A 15,178-nucleotide genomic window follows, 5' to 3' on the forward strand; every position below is an offset into this window, starting at 1 on the left:
AAAAAATATAAAAATGCCACGTGTACAATATAAAAAAATAAAATAATTATACAGTCAGCGTGCCACGTCATCAGAAAAAGGTGACGTGGCACGCCACATCAGCACCTGGCGTGTGCCAGGTTTGACCAGGGGGTTTTTGACGGAATCTTCAAATTACAGGGGCTGAATTTTAACAAAATTTATTACAGGGGGGAAAACCGGAACTCGCCCAAATTACAGGGGGTAAACACATATTAACCCATTTTTTTTTTACCTAAAATTTAGCAATTCTTTCCATTTTTAGCATGTACGAATATATAATTAGGTCAAATACATCGGGAATCAAACCCAGTAAATCAGCGTCTGTTTACTGTTAGAATCTTGGAGGCACGGAACAATTCTCTCTCACTCTCTCTTCATCGCTCTCAGCATCGCTAAAACCGCCATGTCAACCAACACTCCGTCGCAGTTACCAGATTCAGGTGCAACAACAAACCCAAACCCAGTAGTATCGCCGTCGCTTGTCAATTTTTATAGAATCACCAAAGTTCTTGACCGTTTGGCTACACATTTTCTACCCGGCACTCCAACCGACTCTTTCGATTTCTTTAACCTATGTCTCTCCCTCTCCAGGTAATTTAATTATTGCTTCTCCTCACTTTTTAGCCTTTCTTATTGCTTCTGTTTTAGGGTTAAACTGTGAAGTTACATTCCAGTTTCTATCCACTCAATTTTATTTAACTCGCTATTTTGGCATTACACGATTTAGCAGCATTGAATTTCAATCCCTAACGTTTTCATATAAACACAAATTAGCACCCCAAGTTGGTCTGTAGTAGACGAAGTGAAACTCGCACATGTTAGGTCCCGTGTTCGAATCTGGACGACTGGTTAAACCTAGTAATTTCAACATTGTCAGTTGAGTTAGGCTTTACGGTAATATAGGGAATGATTTATTGACATTGCCGGTAGATAAAGTGGTAAACACAACTGAAACTCACACATACAATACAACTGTGAGGTCCCGGCTTCAAACCCAGGTGAAGGTGTTCAACCTAACAATTTTGACATTGCTAGTCGAGTTAGGCTATACGGACTAGTTCTTCTATTGTAATGAGTCAAAATCAAGAGAGGGACTAATTATTAACATCGCCTGTAGACAAAGTGGTAAACACAACTGAAACTCACGCTGGTGAAGTTCCGGGTTTAAACCCGATAAAGTTGTTCAAACTTACGGTTTCGACATTGCTAGTGGAGTTAGACTTTCCGGACTAGTCCTCTATTGTAATATTCTAAAAATTGATAGAGGGACTATTTTATCGATGTTGTCTATAGACGAAGTGGTAAGGACAAGTGAAACTCACACACAAAATTGTGAGGTTCTGAGTGAAGATGTTCAATCTAATAATTTCGATATTACCAGTTTAGTTAGGCTTCACGGACTAGTTCTTCAACTGTAATGAGTCAAAATTAATAGAGGGGCTAATTTGTCACTGGTATGAAAATAATGTGGGTATTATTTTTGGTTAGAGACTGATTTCGGCCTAAAAAAATTGCGAGGGACCAAATTAGGTTTTTAGTCTAAATTTTACCTTCAAGGTAACAATGAACATTCACTATCGGTATGATGGTATATATAAATAATAACGAATGAGCTTAAAAAATTGATATTGAGATGTTTTAAGTTTTGAAATTGTGAAGATGGACGATGGTACTGTAAATGTGATTTGTTTCTATTTTTGTTAATGGATTTACTTTGACATGCAGAGGGATTGATTATGCACTTGCCAATGGTGAAATTCCGCAGAAAGCGAATGAACTACCTATTTTGATGAAACAGGTGATTTCCACTGCAAAATGTGGATTCATTTTTATGGTTTTATGGCTTTTTGCTGATTTCTTTGGGGTGTGTGTGTGAGAGAGAGGAAGAAGTTTCTGTCATATTTTATTAATTGCTATGCCAGTAGGTTTATGGCCTTTACTTTTCCTTTTACACACAGATGTATCAAAGAAAGACTGATGAGCTATCAGTAGCAGCTGTGATGGTTTTGATGATATCTGTAAAGGTAAGTTTGTTTCTTGTCGTTGATGAATTTCCATTAGTTGTGTCTTGTGAAAGGTTGCTATCTTTTTTATAAAAAACTGCTTATTGGCACTGTTGACTAAGGTTAACTTGGTAATTTTCTTCATGAAATGTAATCCACCAAAGGGGACTCTTACACTGTGCCAAGAATGATTTAGGAGCATTTGTTTAAGTTATCGTTTTCATGATGTTTTTCCTAATCTGATTGCTTTTTAATTCTTGATGAATATTACTTATTATCACAAATTTTTGTGCTATACCATTGCCATACATAGACCCGCTTATGATTTAAACGAGCTTTGCTGTATTTATCTATGTGTTTGTCTAGAATCTGGAGTTATGTATCACAACATTTCTTAAGATGTGAATTTCAATTTACTACTGACACTGTTTGTTATTATAGAATGCATGTACAAATGGATGGTTCCAGAAGGAAGATGCAGAAGAACTTTTAACTATTGCTGACGAGGTTTGCTTATATGTTGATTATAATCATTGTCGTCATTACTATTTTTGCTATGTGTCATTTTGTCACAACTCACAATCATCGTTCAAACTGTAGATAGGAAAGATTTACTGCACCCTGGGAAATGCAATTGCCGAACCTAATTCTTGCCATCCTGCAGTGTTAACTATAATGGAAAGGTAGGGATCCTTGAAACTTCCTCTAGATATCTTCTCCTACATCTTTTATCTTATTTTTGAACTAAACTATAATATTTTGCTATGTGTTTTTATGTAACTATTACCGGTGTTAAGTACAAGAAACTAGGACAAACCAAAAGACCTTCAAGAAAAAAATGTGTTTGAAATTAGATGATCCCTCACTATTTCTGATATGCAACGGTAACGATTTGTCTTTATGTGACTGCCTTGCAGGTTCTATCCCAATATGAAATTGGGTCGGGTAATTGTGTCAATCGAAGCCAAGGTGGTTGTCTTTGATAGTTAAATTGTGATTGTCAAATCTAGTCATATTTCATATTGAGAACATATTTAATATCATTTGACCCGCATTGCAGCCTGGATATGGAGCTTCTGCTGTTGACTTCCACATCACAAAGAATAATGTTCAACCAGATAAGAAAATTGTAAGAATCCCCTGAATTGTTTTGTTTTGTTAAACATCGTACATGTGACAAACTCCTAATGTATTCTCTGCTAAAATAAATTTGTAACCATTGATTTCCTTTTGTTTATAAATGACCTGTCTATGTTCATTTTTATATTCCTATTTAGCATGTCTCTATTTCAAGTATCACAACTTCTTCAAGTTAGGTGCAGCGCGTGAGTCACTCAACTTTTAGGATGCAGAGTTTTTTATGTTTTCTTTGCACGAATTTGTTTCATAGCATAATCCTTAATACCTAATGTTTTTTTAACGGGAGATGTAATCTTGGTGCTTATCAGAGTTGAGCTAAGATCTCCTTGGTGAACTATGGTGCCTTTCTTACCTGTTTAACCATTCTTATGTTCATAATTGGGTGTGTGGTAGTTTTGCTTGTTTCTTAAAATAATGGTTTGGCTCTGTTAGACTCAAGATTCAAGAATATGCTCTCAAAAGTAAGACAATTTTATTAATAAAAATTCTGGATTGCCATTTAGAATTAAGAGTACAACAATAGAGTACACCCACCTAAGCCTTAGCATAGTGTTCTCCTCACCCACACAGCAACAACCACCAAGCATTTTCCCTCTAAGTGGGATCAGCTACATGGTCTCACCCACACACAATCAGAAAATTTCCCACTAGCAATATACTGCTACCCCAATCTCTAAGCTTAAATACAAAATCTCTCTGGTTTTGCGAATGTGGTAGGTGATGTGCAAGTTGTCTAAGAATTTCATCCCTGTCAATCAAATTATTTGCCACAACCGCTACTGAACTCTCACCTGGTATATAATGGATAAGTATTTGGGGCTTCTCACGAAGACCAATTCATAAGGAGTAGAGCCATCAGTCCCTGAAATGTAATGCCGTGCAAATCTACCCAACGAAGCCAAATAGACCATTGTCTGGGCTGCTACGATGTAAAGTAGAACCATTTAGTACCTCTGTTTGCTTATACATTTTAGGGCGATAAGCTGATCTGGTAAAGATAATGGAGGGTGTGCAAGTTGAGTTGGAGTTGTAATGCTAACAGGAAGACAATACCTTCTGACAAAGACTCTCTTAAGTCCTTTCTTTGATGATATAAGACAACTCTCCATGTTTCATGTTTTTTAGCAACTTCAATTGTTCTCCCTATGGGAAGATCTTGAAGGACACAGAGAAAAGGGTAAAGTGCAACTACAGAAATTTTGTTTTTAGTAAGTTTATGAATGTAGATCATGTTATTGTAGGATTTTGGGACACAACATAATTGCAAGGAAGAATGAAGTATGATAGTTCTAAAACCTGCAACAAACCTGTCAACTATAACTATATGATGAATGTCAGGATAAGAATTGTATGATAAAAAGTGTTGGAAGAACGAAAGCTCGTGTGGTCTATGGCACTAGAGTCGATAATCCTTACATCCCGAGGAACAATAACAGTTACATGAAAGGGTACGGAAGATAAATCTTACCAATCATGGTTAGAGAACAAGTGCCTGAAGACTTACTGCGATATTCAGCAGGTATATGCAAACCTTTCAACTCATTCTTATTGAGAGTTGTGACTCCATGCATAACAACACCCGAGTTTGACACTGTACTACATTTGTCCCCCTATTGACCAACACACAAGAATTAAGAAAAATAGTTTTTACATTAAGTCAATGTACAAGAATTAAGAACTAGTAAGATAAATTATCCTTCAATTATTGAGAGTTAAATGATCGGTCTTTTAATCCCTCCATTTAATTAGGGGTGTTCTTGTGAAAAAACAATTAATGCATCTGGTAACTTGGAAAGGGCCTTATAAAAGGGTATGAGAAAATTTTACAAAAGGGTTTCACACATAGGGACAAAGGTAGTATCAGGTAACAAAATAGAGAATAAGTACGTGAGTACTTAAAGGATTGATACTTTAGTCGAAAGTAGCAACCGACTGATTTACAAACAAGATCACAGTCATAGCCGGTTGCAGTGACTACAAACAAATATGAGGAGTCCACCTGACATTAGTAGTAGGGTGTGTAGCCTCACACTTAGAGAATTATGAGCTTGTGCTTGGTTGTGGGCTTTCGGGGGGTTAGGTTGAACTGAGAGAGGTGCTCCTGGTTGAGTCATCAGTTAGACTGGCAGTGGCAGTAAGCAGTGCATAGTGCTCCCATTGATGGACCATACTTCTAAGGGCACAATAAACGTGCTAGAGGATGCAATGAAGACATCCAGAGCAACTACGATGGAGGCAGCTAGGGTTTGACACACGGGCACAGTCTCCCAAATTGGGAGCTACGGTACCAATTTGAAAGATATTGAGATTGCACATTGACTAAAGTTTTGGCCAAAGTAGTCCTTATAAAGCTTTGACAACCAACATCGTCCCTTGGTCAAACTTTTAGGATTAAGTTATACCCAAGTCTAGTTCTAGGATACTATCAGAGTCTATCGTAGATCTGTTATTGGGTGACCCATATTTATTTATGCTCTAGGTATCTAGTCCTAGGCTTGAATGGGTATTGTTATTTGCCTGCCAACATTTGTTCGCGCTATAGATGTCTTGTCGGTGGTGTGTAGAGATCCCACATCAACGACATAAATGACAAATGTTGTCCTCACCTCGAGCTAACATTTGTGGAGGAGTTTTCCCTATTGAAAATTATAAGAAAAAAACTAGAACAAGAGAAAAATATGAATATTATTCGATGATTTAAATGTTCAAAACTAATACCATTATACAGAATGTTTTGGTAACCATGTTATTGGCATGAAGTGTCTATTGATTTGCCAATGTCTTATCTTCGTCGGAGAACCAGGTTGGCCACCTTCAATGGCCATTCCCCTCTCAACCACAATTTTTCTATCTACAAGGCTCGGCCCCAAGACTTTGCTTAAAGAATGTTAGTTGAGTTCTACTTGGACCAACATCATGTTAGTATACCAGTATATAGACTAATTCTAGTTGATGGTAATTAAAAAATATCTTGTCCTTATTATTATAGGCTATCATGGTGACATTTATAGAAAACAATGCTGTTAAATAGTGACTACAACGCTATAGCATTGTGGAATTTGAACAAATCATTCGATATCGTTCTGCGATACATATTTGGTACAAAAGGTTGTCAAATAGCGGCACTATATCATTGTTGCGTAGCGAAATTTGAATAAACCGCTATTTTCCACAATCTGCAACACTGTAGAAAAGAAAAAATAAAGTAAAATGTTCTATCCCAAAATAACTACTTATTTGCTGGATTTTTTGTCAATATATATTGTTAATATTTGTTATTTGAACATACCATATATTTTAACTTGCAGTATTTACTGGTGGCTCAAATTGATAACATTGAGACATCTGCATGCCTCGTCAGCCCTCAGCAAGTGAAGTATGATTTCTTTTAACTTTCTTCTTACAATTGTGTGGAAGCCGAAGGGCTGTAAATGGATGCTGATTATGACTATTTTTGCATCTTTGTAGTTTTCTCTTGAATGGAAAAGGAATTGATACAAGGACCAACTTTCGAATGGTCTGTTTCTTTGTTTGAATACACATTATAAATTATTTAGTTTAGACTGGCTTAACAGTGTAACACTAGTTTGCTATCTAAATGTCATTTTGTTTCTCAGGATCCTGGACCACAGATGCCCACCAGTGTGACTAGTATCCTTAAATTTGGGACAAATCTTCTTCAAGCTGTGGGTCAGTTCAATGGTGAGCATTTAAATTAGTGTTTTATTTCCACCCAGTTGTCCTGGTTTCAATGTATGCTTCTTACTATACTATTACCATTACCATTATGAAGGTCATTATATTATACTTGTTGCCTATATGAGTGTTGCATCGTTGCCTGCGGATCCAGCGCTCCCACCAGATTATGTTCAGCCTGCAGTTTCTGTTGATTCGGGTATAATTTGTATGTTCAGGATAACATTTAGGACAAAACTTAGGTGCATTTAATTTCCTTAGGTTCTATTCTTACGGTTCTTAACCTAAAATACATATTTTGTGGTTATAACAAACTTTGAGAAATTATGGATTTGACAAAATCACAAGTAGTTAAGTTAAGAACAATAGGTAAAACACTGAAGGAAATGCACCTAAGTTTATTCCAAAAATTTACCCTGAAATTGTATTTTACTTCTTTTTCTTATTAGCCCACCATTTAAATTCATTGTTGTATTTTTGCTTTTTTGATTGTTCATTCTTATCATTTTCCATCTTTATGCCTATAGATTCAGATATTATCGAGGGGGCATCACGGATCTCACTTAAATGTCCAATAAGGTATGATTTAACCTTCTTTCTTCACAGTATTGATCACTTTTTTATTCCTTGCTTTATCTGTTGCATAGTAGTCAATAGCATGCTATAGCGGCTTAGCGGCCAAGAACCACTACGGTGGGCGTCGTAGCCGACCCCACTTAGTGGGATAAGGCTTGGTTGTTGTTGTTGTTGGTGGTGTTGTTGTTGTTGTATTACTATTTGACACCCTGCGCTTCTTTTTTGCCACTACTACCTTTTTGCTGTACAGTGAGCAAAACCTTTTCAAATACAGCAGTTTTAGAATACTTTTTATCTGTTATGTTTCTCTTGTGCATGTGTGTATTCTCCTTGCTTGGTAATTGGTATTAGTTCATGAACTCTCATGTATGCCGTCTGTGAGCAGCAATCTTATTCAACTTATGAGTTTGTAACCACAGTTTATGACAACCATCAACTTTTAGTATGAACTTTTTAGCATTAAACTATTCACAATAATCTTTTAAAGTTCCCTTTGTCTAGCAAGTATGATTTTTCTGCAGGCTTCTTTTATATTTATCTTGTAGCTTGTATTATTTCACCAGAATGCTTTACTTTGCAAACTTTGCTAAAGACCATCTGTTCAGTTGTCCTTAAAGTTGGAATTTTCACTTTTTTTTTATTTTTATAAATAAAAATTGATAGTCCTGTGTTCTCATTTTTACAAAACAGCCGTACACGTATCAAGACTCCTGTTAAAGGACGTTCATGCAAACATTTTCAGGTGAGTGATTCCTGTATTAGCATCACATAATATGGAGAATGCTAAGGGGGGTTGCTGATTAATTATACACTTGTTACTTACCATTAATAATAAATGTGGCTCAGAAGCCAATTGTTCATTTGTTTGCAATCAAGTAATTTGTTGTGGCAGCTTATGCCCTTCTCTGTTATATGGTTTTTAATGTCTGTTTTTCCATTATTTAAGTTAGAATGTTCTAAAAGTTACCAGTGTTGTTAAATAGCGACACTATTGCATTGCTGGATTTTAAAAAATGGCTATTGTCCCACAGTACGCTATTTAGTACAAAATATTGTGAATTAGCGGCACTATAACACTTGTGTAGCGGAATTTCAACAAACCGCAACTTTCCGCGATCTGCAATTGACCCCACTCAATGCTACCTAGATGTTTGTAGAATAATAGTTATGATAAAGTGAAAATCTTATAATGTGGTTCTGTGTATGTGGGTGGCTGGGCCTATGTGTGTTAATATATTCCCTGTTTGTTTTCTCCCCTCTACCTTACATTTATGTTCTCTTTTCTGTAGTGCTTCGACTTTGACAACTTCATTAAAATAAATTCTAAGAGGCCATCTTGGCGCTGCCCCCATTGCAATCATCATGTCTGCTATACAGATATTCGTCTTGACAGAAACATGATTGAGGCAAGTTGATTTAGTTCTTAAACCTTTCAATGAAATTACATTTTGTTTATCTTCTCTCTCCCAGAGTCAATTTGATGTTTGGGAATGTATTGTTTAGTACTTGATTTTTCATGCCAATCTCTTACTCCCTCTATCCCTAATCTTTGGTCATTTCAGGTTTGAACATACATATTAAGAAATAATGAAGTTAGATAAGTTTGGACCCTTTTACCCTCAACTCATTTAGTAAAACTAAAATTCATTTAATGCTTGCTGTTTAGTTTTTGTAAAGGGACTTGTATTTTGATTTCTTATTAAAACCAACGTTTTAGGATAAAAATAAAAAGCTTAAAGGACCAAAGGTTAGGGATGAAGGGAGTACCATAATTCCCACCTTTCCCAATTTATTTAATGGCAAACCAAGTTGGCCCTAGGGATGAAATAAAGGTTGAAAAGAAAAGAAAAATTAACCTTTATTTTCTTCTTTCTAAACAAAGATCCTGGATAAAGTTGGTGAGAACATTGCGGAAGTGATTTTAGAAGCTGATAGATCGTGGAAGGCAGGATCGGAAAATGATCATGACATGGATAAGATACAGAATAAGGTCCACGATTGTGAAATGGAACAGACTGAACAACAAGAATCTACTTGCTCCCCTGATGCCGTTTCCAATATTGTGGACCTCACCAACAATGATAATGATTTGGACATAATGGGCACTTGTGAAACTGCAGATAGAAAGCCTTTTCAGGCTTCTGTTCCTACTGGCGATCAAATAGAAGACAACTTTTGGGCTGGACTTTATATTGCCAACAGTGGATCTGGTACCCCTACAGCTGGTGTCGACCTTCCTGTTCTGGCTGAGGCCGTTTCTCCTGTATTTAATCAAGAAGTTGAGGGCCATGACAATATTCTTTCCATGAATTCTGTCATGCATAACCAGTTATCAGCACAGAGTAATTTAACGCTGATGAATTATGCAAATTCACTTGTAAACGAGTATGGGAGGTCATCCTCGACATCGAGGCATATTCACAGGACTCCTTCAGCTATTCAGGCCCTTCCAGTCCAATCTCAGACATTAGAAGCACAGCAAAATTCAGTAACTAATTTGGATTCCTTGATAACCAGCAGTCCGTCTGCTACGCCTCATGTTTCTTTGCCCAACCCTGCCTCTGCAGATCCTTACAATGCCATACTGAGTGATGCAGAAAGACAGCAACTTTTTTCTCAATCCTCATTGAACGTGCCTCCAGTCTCTACAGCAACACAGGTTCGATTTATTAATGCTCGGTTGTCATTCCTTGTATTGGCTGGCAGTTTTGGGGACGCATAGTCTGTTCAACTTGCATTTAGTGTGCCAACTTTTTGTTTTTTATATCGTTGTTCCTTTAAAAGAAAACATCACAACTGTTCATATAATAAATAAAAAATTACTTAACTTGAATCCCATTTGAAAATTGGTTTATAGATTAAAATAGTTTGAATATTCTTACACAAAAAGTCAGTGAGAAGACAATTTTTTTGGTTTTGCGAAAATAGGAAACAGTAACATTAGTTTGTCTAACTTTACAAAGAAATTATACAAGATCAAGATGTGAGTGTCTTATTTTCCAGCTATATTTTTGGTACTAAATAATTATTATACTTGGACAACTGGTCGATTATTTAATGTCTTTTACTGTTAGTGATGCCTGTAATGTGTTCATTTATTAATCTAGATATCTTTGAGAAAGCTCACTTTTGTGTTTCTTGGTGTTTATGACTCTTGCACTTAATTTTCATTGAACTCAGAACCGAGTGCCAACAGTTAATATGTCAGCCCCAACTAACCGAGTGCCGCCAGTTAATACATCAGCTGCAACTCGTAACCGAGAACCAAGTCAATCGCAAAACCGATCATACAGAACAAGTATTCTGAACCAATACACAAATTCACACCTGCAGCAAACTCTGAATCCCCGGGCACGCCAGCCAATGCAACCATCAAATGCTCAACGGTCTCACATCCAGCAAGGGGGTTCACAAGCTCATACAGCTGCAGCAAATAGCCAACAAGCCAGGGTTATGGCTTCATCACATGTTGCCAGACAAGGTAATTCTCAAGCTGGGATTGTTTGGACAGCTGGAGCTACTGTATATACTATACAGCCCTGGCTGCCAGGCAGTCCCAATCAATTTTATCTCAGAATCAAACTTGTGTAGAAGCTACGTATTTTACAGCTGATAGTTTCTGGGGTTTGGCAGGAGAGCAAAGAGGACCACCTGTGCAGGCAGTTTCTAGGACTGACGAATTGTTCAATTCCCAACCAGATCAGAATTGGCGTCCCACTTCGCGAATGCGTGGAAGTCTTTCAGGTCAGCAACTTACTGATGATGTTAGGCAGCGATTAATTATGCCATCATCACAAGAAGTTCAAAGTCCAAGATCACAAGGTCCACAACCAGGCCTAACAACATCTCAATTGGATGCGCTAATTGCTAACAGTAGAAATGCTCATAATAATCCTTCAAAACCGTAATACTTTTGGAAGCTTTTACTTGCACATGATTGGAAATATAGATATAGATATTACATATTAGAGAGCTTAACGTCATTGTCTTATAACCATAGGTTGTGAATATAATTGGCAATAGATGCTGCTAACAAATAAAAAATAAATTGGCTATAGTCTATTTGAGGTAGAAAACACAAGAACATGTATTCAGGTATGTTGATTGTAACTTGACCTTACACGTTTGTTAACCACAGAATTGAAAGGGAAAATATGTTTTATTTGCATCAATATGACTATTGATATATCAAGGTGAAACATGGTAAGTGAAAGCAGTTTAGGGAAAACCGACGATGACAAAATCAACGCGCCTATATATAATATTGTCTATACAGTTAAAAGAAAATAATTGATTTGAATAAGTAGGAACTGTAACTTCATTTTAAATTTATTGGGGATGTCTTCTTTCGGATTGCAATGGGTTGCCTAATTTTCGATTCCCATATGCTGCTATATTTTTCCCTTTGCTGTTTTTTTTTTCGGCCTTTAGAGGGTTTTGACTTGGCCCTCTCTTGTATATTTATTTTCTCCTTTTTAATAATATATTATGAGTAGGTGACATATGATGAGAGAGGTGCTCTAGTTTCAAACTTCCCTAGATGTTTCATCTCTCTGTCTTATCAATTTTATTTTATTTTATTTTTTAAAATTTATTCACCTATTATCTAATTGTTAAATTTTCACGATTCTTTTTTTCCTGCTGTTTTTACCTTTTTTGTTCTTTTGTATGCCTCTTTTATAGGTATCAGGATGTTTTTGGGTGATAATCAATTTAACCAAGTGTTTGTTCCTAAGCAGTCTGTGAACACATCTAAAATACAACTTTGTTATAAAATGAGTCTAAACAAAACTTCCCAAAATGCTCTCATTCTATATTTAAGTTAAAATTAGTATAAAGAAATGTCCTGAAAAGATGCATAAAACAGAAACGTACTTTTTCCTTTTGACACTTTGTAGTTAGGGTCAAAATATATTAACTCTTTAATTGATCAAGATTTATATTTATATGGTCAAAGTGATCTAACTAAAGTTGATAAAATAAGTGGTCTAACCAAAGTTGATAAAATAAGTGATCCAACCAAATTTATGTTCAACCCACACAATAGTGGGATATGCGTTGGGAATAGGCATGGCAACAAAACCCATACCCGTGGTTACCCGCCCGAACCAAACCCAATTTGACGGGTTTTCCCCGTTTTGATTGGGTTTGGATATGGGTTTGGGTTTTCCACGATTTGAAAACACGGGTATGGGACGGGTAACGGGTATATAGGTACCCACCCCGAACCCTTACCCAAACCCGTCCCGAATGCAGAAAATTACTTTATGTTGATATGCCATGTTTATTTTGTTTGAAAATTGTTGTGTTATAAAAACTACCATTGATATTTAAAGATTCAACTAAATTAATCAGTCTAAGAAATGTTAAAGTGAACATATTACTGGATAATATGCATTAAAAAAATTCTCTAAGGGTTGCAAAAAAACTTCTATTTTTTATTAAAAAAATAATTTAATGCGGGGATGGGGATGAGGCGGAGATACCCGAACCCGTCGGGGACGGGGATGTGGTTCAATTTATCATCCCCGTTGGGTATGGGTAGGGTAATGGGTAAGTATATGAGAATCGGGTATGGGGACGGGGCATGTAAAATCCGTCCCCACCCCGCCCCATTGCCATGCCTAGTTGGGAAAACATGTTTTAAAAAGTATACTCTTAACACTCTTTGATAAAAATGCATGAATATAAAAGCTATAATAAATTTATTTCAGTTTACTTCAAAATGAAAAAAAATTACTTCAAAATTTAGCACGAGTGTTAGGAGGAATCGACTTACACAAGTTCGTGGATTGAATTGGTTTGGCTTTGGTAGGAAAAATCATCTGATCCAATCTTTTCGGTTTTGTTATTTGTTTATCCAATTGGTTTGGTTTTAAAATCAAATCCAATTCAATCCGATTAAAAAAAAATTGGTTTGGATTGAATTGGTTTTTGGTTTTCATTGTTGAATATTTTTTCATTTTCTTTTAAGAACATATATTATTTTATCACTTTTCATAAAAAGGTAAGGTTACAAAAAAGATGAATAAGTAGAAAATAAAAAGCAACATTTTGTCAAAAAAAAAAAGTAGAAAATAAAAAGCAACATAATGCAAATAAAGTAGTAGGTTAAAGAAAATAGTTGCAACATCGTAAATTAATAATATTTCTTAAATGAAGGAAAAAAAAAGTTCAACACTATTAAAGAACAAGTTTAGAAAATAGTTACAGAATTGTAAATTATGGAAATATTTATAAAAATTCATATAATAATATATATACAAGTATAGATATTTCGATTTGGATTGGATTGGATCGGATCGGTTTATACTTTAGAAACAAAACACCAATCCAATCCATTTAAAATTGCGGTTTTTGTTTTGCTTTCGGTTTTTAATTTTTGGTTTTATCCTGTTTTTGGTTTTTCGGTTCGGTTATTGCGGTTTGCATTGGATTGGATTGGACATGAACACCCATAATTAGTTAGACTCATTCAATAACATCCTTAGAGCATCTTTAATGGGGTGAACTAAAGTGGGTGAACTAAGTTACTTTTTGTGGGGCCAAGATGCCAAGTAGGACTTAAGGAATTTATAGTAGATTTAAGTAGTTTTTACTTTAATGGTGATTGTTTATAAAGAACTCAAACTTGACCCCACATGTTTATATTTTTTTATTTGTAATTAGTTTTGATTCCGAATTAATATTAATTTAAATATTTTAATTAAAATTTTAAAAATATTAATTATTAAAGTTGCAGAAAAATTATTTCAATAAATTTTACCAAAACAAGTTGTAAATAATGATAAATATATAATATTAAAATTAAAAATGATACGAAGACACAACAATAATACATAAAAACTACGTTTTTTTATTGAAATTCAAAATAATACATAAAAATAAGCAACAAATTTCATTTTAACCGAAATGTAAAATAAGACAAATTAATTTTCATTATTCTCATGACCAAATCGCTCCCAAATATGCTCCACCAAATCTGCTTGAAGTTGGCGATGGTTTTGCCTTTCATGAACATGAGCTATCCTTTCAAACAATGTTGTCAAATTGGAGATTAAAAGACAACAAGAGAACAAAATGTAGAAGGTGAAATTGTGTGTAAAAAAATATGAGGTAGTAACTACACTAATTTATAGGAAGATAAAAATTAGAGAAATTATTGCCGTTGGTTCTTGTAAAATTATTACCGTTGGCTTTTTATAAAATAAGGTAGTAATTGCTAGTTCAAAAATGGTACCGTTGGCTTTTTTGTAAAATTATTACCGTTGGCTTTTTTTATAAAATGGTACTACTACTACATTGTTCTTTTATTACCATTCCCTCTCCAAGACTTCAATATTTTAATAATAAAAAATGGTAATTGGTAGTTCAAAAAGAGATAGAGCACCGTGTGTTGTATAGTTCACGTGAACTAATATTAGTTCACCCACCATGCCACATCATCCATCTCCAATGCAAGTGAAGTATAAACAATGTAAACTATAAAGAATCAAGCCATTAGTTCACCTGCACTAAAGATGCTCTTAGGAGCATTTCACATATTCCTCAATTAGATTAGGCTACTCATAAATGAATTGCAGCTGGAAATTTATTACCATTTCAATAAATGTATTTAAATTCTGAGTGTTACGAAGAATCGACTTGCAAATTGAATTTTAAAATTTAGCCAGAACTTCTTCACACATTCCTCAATTAGATGAGGCTAATTAGAGAAATGAATTGCAGTTGGAAAGAACCCC

At 35.3% G+C, this 15,178-nt stretch overlaps 1 protein-coding gene across 2 annotated transcripts; it reads left to right on the forward strand.

Moving 5' to 3' along the window:
* Window positions 1-323: 323 nt before the first annotated feature.
* On the forward strand, window positions 324-11,608 carry LOC146898793 (E4 SUMO-protein ligase PIAL2-like). Of its 2 annotated transcripts, none has more exons than XM_085739339.1 (17): window positions 324-612; window positions 1,747-1,819; window positions 1,980-2,045; window positions 2,466-2,531; window positions 2,625-2,707; window positions 2,942-2,993; window positions 3,085-3,153; window positions 6,473-6,540; window positions 6,633-6,681; window positions 6,782-6,866; window positions 6,958-7,059; window positions 7,388-7,439; window positions 8,127-8,178; window positions 8,726-8,842; window positions 9,319-10,095; window positions 10,617-10,917; window positions 11,070-11,608. In XM_085739339.1, the coding sequence occupies exons 1-17, from the start codon at window positions 425-427 to the stop codon at window positions 11,342-11,344; spliced, it is 2,475 nt and encodes an 824-aa protein (XP_085595465.1). In that variant the 5' UTR covers window positions 324-424; the 3' UTR covers window positions 11,345-11,608. The 2 variants fall into 2 exon arrangements, with proteins under 2 accessions (XP_085595465.1, XP_085595466.1); XM_085739340.1 differs by having other exon boundaries at window positions 7,394-7,439.
* Window positions 11,609-15,178: the final 3,570 nt, after the last annotated feature.

Source organism: Medicago sativa, chromosome 8, assembly GCF_051527215.1.
Source record: "Medicago sativa cultivar Bolivia chromosome 8, Bolivia_mono, whole genome shotgun sequence".
Classification (NCBI taxonomy): domain Eukaryota; kingdom Viridiplantae; phylum Streptophyta; class Magnoliopsida; order Fabales; family Fabaceae; genus Medicago; species Medicago sativa.

Bases quoted from the DNA above. Each gene is read 5' to 3' on its own strand.
- LOC146898793 (XM_085739339.1), top strand. From the start codon at position 425: ATGTCAACCAACACTCCGTCGCAGTTACCAGATTCAGGTGCAACAACA. The intron at 2,532-2,624 runs GTTTGCTTATAT...TTCAAACTGTAG, and splicing joins TTTTAACTATTGCTGACGAG to ATAGGAAAGATTTACTGCAC. The intron at 7,440-8,126 runs GTATGATTTAAC...TTTACAAAACAG, and splicing joins TCACTTAAATGTCCAATAAG to CCGTACACGTATCAAGACTC.